General features: G+C 34.9%; 1 protein-coding gene across 1 annotated transcript; it reads left to right on the top strand.

The window, feature by feature from the left end:
• The first annotated feature begins 7,716 nt into the window (after nt 1-7,716).
• On the top strand, nt 7,717-8,436 carry ERF12 (ERF domain protein 12). Its single transcript, XM_048115121.2, has one exon. The coding sequence runs from the start codon at nt 7,838-7,840 to the stop codon at nt 8,264-8,266; it is 429 nt and encodes a 142-aa protein (XP_047971078.2). The 5' UTR covers nt 7,717-7,837; the 3' UTR covers nt 8,267-8,436.
• Nucleotides 8,437-13,717: the final 5,281 nt, after the last annotated feature.

The following is a 13,717-nucleotide window of genomic DNA, read 5'->3' as shown; positions in this document are numbered from 1 at the left end:
GTATACATGATAGTAATACTCTTATTATTTACTTTAAATTGCTTATTGATTTTATATTACGTCTATAAAATAGTTATTATTACACAATGATTTTCTCTTATATGTATAGTAGAACAACTTAAATAGCATACTATTTGTTACTTTGAATTTTTAAAAGAGGGAATATTTATTTTAGTTTATAAATTTTGCCAAATTATCATTTTTGTTCAGTAAATTTTGAAAATATCTTTTGAAATCCATCAACTTCAACTTAATATCATTTGAGCTATTTTTTTCTTCAGAAATACCTTAAGACCATAAAGGGCAATTTAGTCTATTTATTCTCTCTTCTTCATTAAAATATTTAATTTTCCCTTTCTTTTATTCTTCCCATTCTTCCTCTCAGTCTTTTCTTCCTCATATCAATCGTCCTTGTCCAATTCAATTCTCGCACCAATTTGAAGATTTCATTGCATCAAACACAAGAACTCAAATTCACTTTTTCTCTCTAACTCCTCGTCACCCCCAATTCACTTTCCCTCTCTAATTCATCATCACCAAATTAATGAAATTATAGAATATCAGCTGGGAAATCGTCGGTAAAGAATTGATCAAAATATCCAAGTAGTTCAAGGATTTAAGACCAGAAATCAGCCTAAAACTCCCTGAAATATTACGACCGAATATGTCGAGAGTAGATTAGCTAGGTTGGTGAAGAGGTTATAAGGAGAAAGAAAGAGAAATTAAATATTTTAATGAAGAAGGGAGAGCAAATAGACTAAATTGTCATACATGGTGTTTGAAGTATTTTTTTTCCTAAAGGATTCGATATATGCATTCTTTTTTTTTTAGTCTGTCCCACAAAAATATGCACTTTCTAATTTAGGAACGTTTTTTTTTCTATAATGAGGTGGAACTCATTATCCACTAACAACACTTTAATTACTTTTTCTCTCTATCTTTCTCTTACTTTACCAATTTTACATTAAAATTCATGTCGAACCCAATGTGTAATTCTTTGGGGATAGAGGGAGTATTATATTAAGTCAAAGTTGATGGATCTCAAAAATATTTTCAAAATTTACGAACCAAAAATAATAATTTAGCAAAGTTAGTGGACTAAAAAAATGTTCATCTTTTTATATTTGTGCTTAAATAGTTAACTGAGCCGAAGTATTAGAAGCCCCGGTTTTATTTTGTACCCTGGGCCCAGGTGTTGCCAAAAACATAAAAATAAATAAAATGGAACGAAATTATTTATCTAACTGAGAAATACACTCCACATTAACCTCTACATGTAATGAAAAAATAAATTCAACGAGTATTGTGTAAGAGCATCTCCAAGAGAAAAGATAAATGAAGAGATAAAGAGACATAACACTACATTTACGGGCATGGATCTCTTGTTGTGGCAAAATACTCAGCAGGGGATGATGTGCACATCCAAACTACAAATAATGTAAATAAATGAAAATAGTTTAACTGTACAAAAATTAGTGGAGGGTATAAATGAGCACAGTAGCTCTGTTGTGCATTTTGCCACAACGGCATCCTTGCCCCTATATTTACCTTTCTTTATAAATATTGAATTTCTAATGAGAGAAGTGTCTAAAAAGTTATTATAATGTATTTTTATCTTTTTCTTGACACAAAAGATATATAAAATTAGTTATTTTCATTTAACTTTCAATTTACTTTCTTCTTGAAGATGGAGTTCATTATTCTCTCCGTTTCTTCATAGTTGAGTCATTTTTCCATTTCAAAAAGTTTTTTTTATAGGTGAGTCATTTTTATATATGGTAATTTTTTTCTTTTTCTTACTTTACTCTCTCTACTTTATTCACTTTATACTTTATTCTATCTACCTTTTACTCTCTCTAACTTTTTTTATCTATTTATTTAACACACCCAACATTCATTTCTAAAACTCCATGCTGAAAAGTTTTACCTCAACTATGAAGAAAAGGAGGAAGTACTTTTTATGAAGTCATAGTTATATTTATGAGAAGATAATTATCATTACTGTATCTTTTAATTTACTCCCTCCGTCCCATAAAAGTTGAGTCATTTCCTTTTTTAATAAAAGACAAAACATCTAATCACTCTTACTTTATTCCATTATTTATTTTACCCTCTCTTATCTTTCCTACTTTTTTCATCTCTCTTATTTATTTAATATAAATTCTTAATCTTCGTACCCAAAAGTTTTTGTCTCAACTTTTATGAGATGGAGGGAGGGAGTACTTTTCTTTAAGATGCTATAAGTGAAAGGGTTAAAATGTTTAAATATAATAAGTGAAAGGGACGTATGAGGGCAGACGCGTCCATCAATCAAATACTTGAAAGAAGAAGTCAAAATGCTCCCCACACCAAGGGCTGCCGTTTGATTCCAATTTATATTATTTTCATCATATAAGTATTTTGAAATTAACCACTCATTCTTTAACTAAAAAAAGTCTGTAAAATTCAAATAAAAATGTAATGTGTGCAACTTTGTACTAGTACAGCTGATTTCGACAGTATCATTAGAATGGAAATAATAAATATGTTGAACAGAAATATGTAAATATAGGGAATTATTCTGAAAAATGAAAAACAATTAATAGAAATGAATGAGCTAGTGAGGTTGTGGCAGCAGTCAGTGTGTAGAGCATCAGTAGCAGTTGCACAACTCCCACACAACACTCAAACACACGTCATATTTTCAGACTGCTCTTTTGGATTTTACTTTGTCGTTGCTCGCAACAAGTAAATTCAATTTATCATCTCAGAGCTACACATTTTTTTTTTAATTAATAAGAGGAAATTCAATTAAAAAAGTACTCCACAATGGAGTCAAAAAAAGGGGCACGCAAAAGTAGGTTTTGATTTTTGAATGGATGATGTGAGAAAGAGGTTGGGTGTCTCCTTCAACTGGGACACCACGTATTGCACCCCACCCCACGTGCCCACCTCACCCATATCTACTCGCTTCCCTTAACTTTTAACCTATTTTTCTCTCTCTGCCGGATAATCTGTATATAACCATTCACATAAATGAATCATGGAATAAGTAGTAAATGGAATATAAGTTCTTCCTCCGTCCCATAAAAATTCAGACAAAACTTTTAGGTACGGAGGTTAAGAATTTATATCAAATAAATAGGAGAGATGAAAAAAATAGAAAAGATAATAGAGAGTAAAGTAAATGATAATATAAAAAAAGAGTGATTAGATGTTTTGTCTTTTGATAAAAAAAGAAATGACTCAACTTTGTTGGGACGGACTAAAAAGGAATACGACTTAACTTTGTTGGGACGGAGGGAGTAGTAAGTAATCCCTCCTTCCTCCAAAATTCGTCACAAATTGATTCGGCACAGATTTTAAGAAATGTAATAGAAAGTGAGTTGAAAAAGTTGATGTCATGTGGATTCTACTTTTATATATTAATTTTAAAATAAAATTTGAGTGAAAATGAGTTAGTGGAATGTGAGATCTATTACTAAAAATGATAAAAATAAAAGATATCAAATTTTTAGGGATGAATGAAAAAAAATATAAGTGACAAATTTTCAGGAACAAAGAGTGAGTACTATATATTTTCCACCAAATATAATAGGGATTGCATCTAAAGTACTCAATCTTCCAATGAGAGATTTGCATTGTCTCAACTTTACGATACATATAGAATTTAGTTAGGTTATATTTTACATAATTATTTGACCTCATAAAACTAGGTAATGGTATATGGTTTAAGCATTAATTAATGGTCCCAAAATAAACTCCAATGCCGCCCAACCCGTACACTGCACTCTTCCAGTTTGGGGGCCACCACAACAAACCAAAAACTCTGTCACCCACCACTCTAGCCCAACAACAACGACCCAAAACCCACAAATCTCTTTCTTTTGCCAAAATATGCATTTCAAATTCTTCAAATTTAATTTCTAACTTAGATCTAGTGTATAATAAGTAGGAGTAGTAGAATCTTTGTGACTTAAAACACATCCAATCTCGGTTTGTAACACAACACGAATACAACACATCCAATTTCGGTTCGGCCTTTGATAGGGTTTAGAATAAATTCGAATCTCTGAGTTAAAATCTCACGTAGTTTGAAAAAAAAAAACTTCAAATCCATAATTTAAAGTTAAAACTATTATAATTATTATAATTATATACTCAATGTACGTTGCAAAAGGTCAACCCAAATAGACAGCATCCACAAATAATCTTTCCGTTTCATAAAAATAAGAACACTTTTCTTTTTTTCATGTCTCATAAATTATCTCATTTCCACTTTCTCCGTTTCATAAAAATAAAGATATTTTTCTTTTTTTATCCGTCTCATAAATTATCTCTTTCCATTTATTAAAACTTTTCTCAAACTCATTAATCATATCTTATCTCTATTACTTAACCAATTATACACTAATTTTCTATCGTCTAAAATGTTTGGGACGAATTGACTAATTGAGTACTCTCTCTGTCTCATGTTACTTGAGTCGTTTCTTTTCGGCATGAGATTTAAGAAAGTTGTGTTTAGTGAGTTACATAATGTAGAAGAGAAAATAAAGTAAGAGGGATGAGAGATGATAAAGTAAAAGAAAGAATAAAATAAGTGTGATTAGATGTTTAGTTTTTAGTCAAAAAAATAAAAGGTTTAAGTAATATGAGACAACTCAAAGTGGTATACGACTCTCAAGTCTCAAGTAACTTGGGACGGAAGGAGTAATTAATTAAGTCGAAAAGGTCTTGGAAGAAGAACAAAGTATATAATTAATCCTAATACATCCAATTTTTTCAAAAAAAAAAAAGGATTTAAAAGGAGGAGGTGCCGGTTCTTGGGCAGCGCCGTACGAGGGGGAGGTAGGGTAGGGCATACGTCAGCATGGGGCCAAGAGATGTGTTTGGTCTGAGTCACATGACAAATGCCCACGCCCCCCAACCCACGACACGTCATATCAGGCGGCGGCTCCTGCTGCGTCCACCACCCCCACGCACTGTTATTCACTATTTTTTTCTCTACAAATTTATTCCCTGCGGTTTCATCAAATATCTTTACACACGGGATGGTTGCAATGTTTTGACCGGTCACCCACAGTAATAATTGCACCCACACTTACACAAGTAGTTGTCTTTTTATTATTTTACTGTACCACTAATGTGGACAATCATGATGATGTAAATAAATACTCTCTTTGTTCCGTAGTAACAAAGAGTTTCTTTTCGTTACTTAGATAAAGAAAAATTTTGGTAGATGAATTAAGTAGTACTAAATAGAGAATAAGGTGAAAAATAAAAAAAAATATAAAGATGAAGAGAAAAAAAAAATAAGAAAAAATAAAGTAGACGTAGAAAAATATATTGACTTTTACTAAAATAGAGAAATGACTCTTTTATTATCAAACCTACCAAAATGATAAAATAACTCTAGTACTATGAACTATGAACGGAGGGAGTAAGTAAATACAAGCGCCCCACATTTATAATTAACCAATTCTGCCGATTATCTTTTTGCATTAAAATCAGAAAATTGAATTTCGTTTTCCAAATAATACGTCACTGCTAATTTTTAAGCTATTTTATGTGTTCAATGCAACTCCTTCCGTTCGTCAGTAGTAGCAACATTTCTTTTTGAAATAGGATTTAAGAAAAATTATGTTGATACAGTAAAAGAAGAATAAAATAGAAAATGAAAAATGTAGAGAGATGAAAAAAATAAAATTAAAGTAACAGAGAATAAAGTAAGTGAGAAAAAATGAATTGACTTTTAATAAAAAAGAAAATTCACTCCACTACTATGAAAAATATCAAAATGCTAAAAGTAACTCTACTACTATGGAAATGAGAGAATATTTTTTAATACCTCATCCGTCCCAATTAAATTGAGTCACTTCTTTTTTACATTTGTTTTGGAAAAATAGTACTATAATAAATACCTAAAGTGGATACGTTGTAAAATAAAAGCAAGAATCATGGAGATAAGACTCTTAGCTACATTATTCTCGTTTTTACATTACTATATATCCATTATAGCTATTTATTACGATTTTCTCAAAATGAGTGCAACATATAAGTGACTAAACTTAGTTGGGAAAGAACGGTGTATATTACTACCTCCTTCAAATAATAGAAGTTATTTGGGCACAACTCACAAGTTTTAAGAAATACTCCTATAAAGAAAAGTTATTGAATAAGTAGAATATGAGTCTCACTTATATTGATATATTTTTTTTTATTATAAAATATGAGTAAAATAAGTTTATAGAATGTGGGACTTACTTACCGTTTATCTTAAAAGTGAAATATGATTATTATTCAAAGATGGACTAAAATGCCAAACAGGACTCTAACAGTGGACGAAGATAGTAAATATGATGGAATAATCCAAAAAATAAAATACTATAGAAGGAGCTAAAATTAGTACTCCTTTCGTCCTTTACAAAGTGAGTCATTTCTTTTCGTCACATAATTTTTAAAAATGAAGTTTTATTAGTTAAGTGGATATGAATAAACACAACAAAAAGAAAAACCAAAGAGGGCTTAAGGGGAACTGAACTCGGGCATGGAAATTGCTAAGCCTAGTGAGTAGTGACTATACACTTGAGCTGATAAGCAAATACTGATACGCCATGACTATATATAGTATAAATCGTGAAATTGTTGGAGGTTGCATGAGATTCTCAAACCCATAGGTAGGTTTGACTCTGATTGTGTCCAATCTATATAAGTATGAATAACTCACCTTTCTTACTAGGCTTATAAGGTAGTGAGTAACTCATATCTTATATCAGTATTAGTTAAAGCGGACAAGTCGTTGATGGATCTCTTATCATTTCTTGTTTTGGTATACCTCATATGTGCAAGTCTAATGTTCATTCTGGTCCATTTTGATTGTGCAAGTCTAATGTTCACTACGGTCCACTTTAATGTTGGTGTTGGATCTCTCCACTTCGTCGATTATGAATCTCTTGTCTCTTTTCTTGTCTATTTAATGGGTGAAAGTCTGATGTTCGTTCGACTTACTTTAATGATGGATCTCAAATTTTCTATTATTTCTCATATATATAAATATGGATAACGGTCATTCTTTTACAAGATATTTTCTCTCTCCGTTTGCCATCAGGAGTCTCATTTCTTGGCGATACTGGTTTAAGAAATATTATGAAAAATGAATGGAAAAAGAACTAGTTAGATATGAGTCTCACTTGTATACACCTCCTCTGTGTCACCAGTCACCACAAGTGATGAATTTTTTTTATGTACGAGATTTAAGCAAATGATATTTATTGAGTTAAAGTAGAATGAATAAAGTTTGAGCGCGAAATAGTAGAAGAGCTAAAAAGAGAATAAAGTAAGAAAGATGAACTAAGCAAGAGAGGAAAAATGTTTTACTATCTTTTGCTAATTTTAAATGAAATGTGAGCGATGATCAGTTAGTTAAATGTGTGACCTTATTAACATTTATAATAAAAATAAGTTGGGACTCCTTTTCACGAGTAAACTAAAATGGAAAACGAGAGACTCGTATTCGGCGACGGGGTAATAGTTAATTTTGACTTGATGCCATTAAAATGGGTTGTTAGTTATTTTTGATGATTTGATAGAAGGGAAATGGTGGAGCGCCACATGAGTAATGATAGTAAAAAAGTCGCACGGCAAGGAATGGTCCCGCGCCGCACACGATAACTCGCAGTTGTTTATTTAAGCGGTTCATGCCGTCCAGCCGACGATTACGGGAGACTGAGTGGGACCCACCCCCAAAACACACAAACACGCACCACATAACATAACTCTCCTCCTCAGCTTCATAATAAACCCAGCAGTTGCGTCACTCACTTTCTCTCTCTACTTCTCCCCTCTTCTCTTCATCGCCATGGCTTCCACGCGCGAGGGCCACTACAGAGGCGTCCGGAAGCGCCCGTGGGGCCGCTACGCCGCCGAAATCCGCGACCCCTGGAAGAAGACACGTGTCTGGCTCGGCACCTTCGACACCCCCGAGGAGGCCGCCCTCGCCTACGACGGCGCCGCCAGGTCCCTCCGCGGCGCCAAGGCCAAGACCAACTTCCCCTCGCCGCCCTCTTCCCGCCTCTCTCTCGATCTCAATCTCCCCTCCGATCACCACCGCTGGATCGCCCCCACCGGCCGCCTCATCATCAACGACCTCCTCCACACCGCCGCCGTTTCCTCCAATGCCGCCGCTGCAGCCCCGCCTTCCGTCGGTGACGCTCCGGCCAAGTATTTCGGGATCGTGAGACGCGGCCTGCCCATTGACCTGAACGAGCCGCCGCCGCTGTGGCTGTAGAGTTCCTATTTTGGCGGCGCTAGGTAGCGTTTTCCTCGTGTTTTTTTTCTTCCGACAACTGAGATTTTTCTGAGCTTGGTCGTAGAATCATGATTATGTTCGGATTCGGATGAATTATGTTATTCGCCTGTGTATATTCTCTCCACCCTTAATTTGAATCTTTTTGATCCCTTGCATGTTGTTTTAAGTTTTAGTTAAACATGGATTATTAATTTAATTTAGTGGATTAAAAAAATTGGTGGGCACCGCACGCGCCGACAAATGTGGGAATAATTATATTCACTGTGACGAGGAAAGCGAGCCGTGTGGGCATAAAATAAAATGAATTAATAATGGAGTTGTATGTAATAAGGGGCAATTTCTTTTCAGAGGATAAGTAGTAGTACAAGATTGAGAGGCATACGATTTATGTGAAAAAAACAGTATATTCATTGCGGTTGGATTTCTTTGGACGGATTAGGCTTATATTCACGTGGGCTTTCATGCCTCGATTTGACCATTCAGTTGCCTGCTTTCTTTTTTCTAATTTTCAATTTCTCCTGTTTTTTCATGTCATCTATTATTGCTTTTACATCATCAATCTGTACTCTGAATTTATTAGGTTTCCAGTATATATACTTTTCTCGTGATGGTTGAATAGTTGGGAAATGGAATTTCCTTGCGAATAAAAGTCCTGTTTTTCCATTTTAATTTATCCGCGAATAAAAGTCCTAGTTCAGTTTTACCATAAATGTTAATAGAGTCTCACCTTCCACTAACTCATTTCACTCGCATTTAATTTAAAACTAATATATATAAGTGGGACTTCTATTCCCCTAATTTTTTTCCACCAATTTTTCTTAATATTTCTTAAAATTCGTTCCGCCCATGAATGAGACTCCTAATGACGGACGAAGGGATTATTATACTATCAAAGATTCAAAATGAATACTTTACTGAATTTGTACTGCTATGAGTAAATCTTGATGCTAGCGAACGTAAAAGTTATTGGGTCCAACTAATGTTTTGTTCAAGTTGATATTCCCTCCGTCCCAAGATAAGTGACCTACTTCTTTTGGGTACGAGATTTAAGGAATGGTATTTAAATAAATTAAAGTGGAGAGAGTAAAGTATGAGAGAGAGAAAAGTAGATGAGAGAATAGAGAATAAAGTAAGTGGAGAATAAAGTAAGAGAGATGACTTTTTGCTAAAAATGGAAATAGGTCACTTATAGTGGGACACCCCAAAAAGGAATACAAGTCACTTATCTTGGGACGGAGGGAGTATTATCTTACTATTGTTACCCTAAACAACTGAATAATTTAAGCCAAGAAGGAATTCCATATGGATAAGAATAAGATGGAAACAATCTAGTTTTACAGATACTACTACTTAAAAATGATTTGGAGGCTTCTATATGGATAAAAATAATTTATGCAAGAGTAATGTTGTCAAATTTAACCAAGAAGAGTCCTACTATAAAGTTGTTAAAATGTAGGTCAATTCAAATGAAACAATCCGAAAAGAAATAATCCAAATGTTTCATATAAAGTTGTTAAAATGAAGTATTTTCATGCATATGTACGTACTGATTAGAGGTCAGCACCTCTCGAAACCCCACACACCCATACAAAAGCAAGTTGCTTTATTTGAAGCAATATGGAGTAGTATGAAATAGAGGGAATATATACGTATACGAACGTCTAAAGGAATGGTTGAATAGTTGTAATGTGAGGAAATAGGCGATAGGTGAAAAGACGTGTGATAAGGGTGATATTAAATTAGTGTAACGTGGGGACCAAATAGAAAGAGAATAGTAGTTGGTACCATATCTATTAAATAAAAATTGTACATGCAATTGTAAAATGGACAAAGTCATGTTCATGTAGAGAGCGGCGAAGTTATAGGATTAGGTATTAATGGGACGCGTGGATCTTATGCCGGCTTTCAAGTTGTGTCCTTAAGGTGAAAAACTACTCTACTCCTCCATCTACTCAATAGTGGATGTTATGAGTTTTAAGTCGTCGCCCAATTTCATCGTCCACTATAAATACTACTCCCTCCGTTCCATAGTAATGGAGGTAAAACTTTTCGGCACGGAAATTAAGAAAAATTGTGTTAGGTGAGTTAAGTAAAGAGAGAATAAAGTGGAAAATGAAAAAGGTAGAGAGATGAAGATAGAAAAAAGTAAGAGAGAGTAAAGTAGGTGTGGAAAAATGTGTTGACTTTTATTAAAAAGAGAAATTACTCTATTACTATGGAACGGACGGAAATGGAAAAACGCCCCTATTACTATGGAACAGAGGGAGTAGTAAATATGTATATACATACAATATAGGAAGTGGTTCAATTAAATTAAAGGTGTATATAGGATAAAAAAAAAATGAAGAGGGCGAAACTGCCACATTACTTCATCCGTGCAGCCAAATTAGAAGCAAATGGAAGGGGGGACAATGGAAAATATATGTCCGTGTCCGTAGTAACTGGTTGCTAGGGATGGGCGACCGCACCCTCCGGCCACTCTCTGGATCTGCCACTAGTTGAAACTAACTTAAAATAAGAATTTTTAAAAATATTAGTTGAGAGTACAAAATATATCAGTTGAAAACTAATAAGTTATTTCAACTAGTATATTTTTGTACTGCAAACTAGTACTCCCTCCGTCCCAAATAGGTATTTTGGATTCGACACGGGCTTAATATAAAATTGGTAAAATAAGAGAGAGGTAGAGAGAAAAAGTAATTAAAATATTGTTAGTGAAGAATGAGTTCTACCTCATTAGGTATAATAGTTTTTCAAATTAGAAGATGCATATTCCTGTGGGTGGACTAAAAAAAGAAATAGTGCATATTCTTGTGGGACGGGGGATAATACTTAATAAAGTATATTTTATACTTTCAACATATAATTTTTAAAGTTTTCATTTTAATAATTAGTAGTATATATTTACATCATTTGAATTTTACAACCAATTGAATTATTGTAGTATCAAATTGTAATAAGTAATAGTAGTAAATGATTCCGATCATTGTACGCCCAATAAAATTTCACGAGTAGACCGTCTATGGTAATTAATAATTATGGATATGGGTGGGAAGAGAAAGTGCTTCTAAAAGGCGATGAATTTGTGTTTGCTGTCATAGTCTATGGGCCCTGGCTCTTTAACCATTATAAAAAATTTGCATGTTTTATAAGGTTAAATAAATACAGGAGACAAAGACTAATAATAGGAGACAAAAGAGATGGGGCGGCCACCATTATACTTTATCCATTCCATAAAAATGGACCACGTTTGTCATTTTCAAAATAATCAATTCTATTTAAAAGAGTTTTATCTTTCTAATAAAATAGATTCAATTATCCACTAACAATATAAAAAATGGACTCTACATTTCATTAATTTTTTCAACTCATTAGTCTTTATATTTTTTAAAACTTGTCCAACAATAAATGTGACTTATATTATGGGGAGGAGAGATTAATAGAGTAGGAGAGAGAAAAATTAGATATAATAAAGTAAGAGAAAAGTAAAAGTATGAGCGAGAAAATATGGAGTATTTTTTACTACTAAAATAAGAAATGATTCTACTATTATGGAACATCCAAAATGAAAACGTGACTCTAAATGGAACGGAGGAAGTACTCCCTCCGTTCTGTGGTAGTAGAGGCGTTCCTTTTCGGCACGGGATTTAAAAAAAATTATGTTAAGTGAGTTAAATAAAGGAAGAATAAAGTAAAAGTGAAAAAGGTAGAGAAATGAAGAAGAAATAAATTAAGAGAGAGTAAAGTAAGAGATAAGAAATGTGTTGACTTTGCTATAAAAGGAAATGACACTACTGTTATGGAACGTATCGAAATGGCAAAATGACTCAACTACCGCGGAACCGAGGGAGTAGTATTTTAAAAGTAATTAATTTATTAAAATATTATATGATGGATGTCACAATAACTATTAGAGCATCCCCATCCGTGCTCTTAGTTAAGAGCACGGAAGTGGGCCCGGACCCACTTTTATTGCTTGTCCTTAGCTAAGAGCACAACACCCACATCCGTGCTCTTAGCTAAGGACAAGCTCAAGGGTCCCACCATTCTATTATTCAATTTAAATAAAAACATTTTCACAATATTAAAATGCATTAAAATATCCGAAATACTATTACAAATTACAAAATAATTAAAAATTACATAATTAAAATCCTAAAAATTAAAAATTACACAAATAAAATCCTAAAAATTAAAAATTACACTACTCGTTGCCAAATTTCGCCCAAATGTGATTGATTAGATCTTTTTGTAGCTCAGTGTGGGCTCTTATATCGCGCATTGTGTGTCTTCTTTCCATCCTCTCGTTCACCGTCGTATGCACACCTCGACGTGGGGGAGACCTCGCGGTTGAGCTTCCGGCTTCATCCTCGTCGTAAAAGTTACCCGCCATCGGTCCTTCGTCAGCTATAATCATGTTGTGCAAGATAATGCACGTGTACATGATGTCGGCGATATTCTTAACGTACCAAAGCCGAGAAGGGGACTTCACAATGTTGAATCGGCCTTGAAGGACACCAAAATCTCTTTCGACGTCTTTCCGAGCAGACTCTTGACGCCGTGCAAAAAGAATCCGTCTCGGCTCTTGTGGATTGCTGAACGACTTCACGAAAGTCGACCACCTTGGGTAGATACCATCGGCGAGATAGTAACCCATGTGGTATGCATTTCCGTTGACGGTGAAGTCGATCGCCGGTGCTACACCATTCAAAACATCATCGAAGAGTGGTGAAGAATATAGCACGTTCAAGTCGTTGTTGGATCCGGCAACACCGAAATATGCATACCAAATCCATAGGCGGTAGTCGGCGACCGCTTCAAGGATAAACGTTGGGCCGCCACCTTTGTAGCCGCTTAAGTGTTGCCCCCTCCAAGCAGTCGGGCAATTCTTCCACTTCCAATGCATGCAGTCAATGCTGCCTGGCATACCGGGAAAACCGTGGACTGTTTCGTGAAGACGAAGCAACCGTTGACAATCGTCGGTGGTGGGTGCCCGAAGGAATTCCTCGCCGAAAGCAGAACGAACGCCGTCGCAAAAACTCTTGAGGCATAGGATTCCAGTTGACTCACCGACATGCAAATACTCGTCGAAGAGGTCAGCCGTTTGCCCAGTAGCAAGTTGTCGGATGGCACAAGTACACTTTTGCAACGCCGTGAGACTTTGCCGACCGGTTGCGTCTGCACCTTCTTGAAAGTATTCAACGGGGGTGGACAATGTGGTGACAATACGCATAAACAACCGTTTTGACATGCGAAAACGGCGCCGAAAGTAATCTTGTGGATACCGCGGCTGGTCGGAAAAATAGTCGGCAAAGAGCCTTTCATGGGCTCCCTCTCGATCACGAGGGATGTAGCGACGTTTTGCTCTAGTTGGTTGAGGAGGAGGGGCGTTGGCGGCGACATAGGCTTCATAGGCGGCACGATATTGTT

Source organism: Salvia hispanica, chromosome 2 (assembly GCF_029641045.1).
Source record: "Salvia hispanica isolate PSC_SH4W2 chromosome 2, Shi_PSC_v1, whole genome shotgun sequence".
NCBI classification, from domain to species: Eukaryota; Viridiplantae; Streptophyta; class Magnoliopsida; order Lamiales; family Lamiaceae; genus Salvia; species Salvia hispanica.
Note: the sequence above shows the minus strand (reverse complement) of the source record. Positions and strands in the feature narration are given on the sequence as shown.

Excerpts from the sequence above, each read along its gene's own strand:
- ERF12 (XM_048115121.2), top strand. The coding sequence starts at position 7,838 with ATGGCTTCCACGCGCGAGGGCCACTACAGAGGCGTCCGGAAGCGCCCG.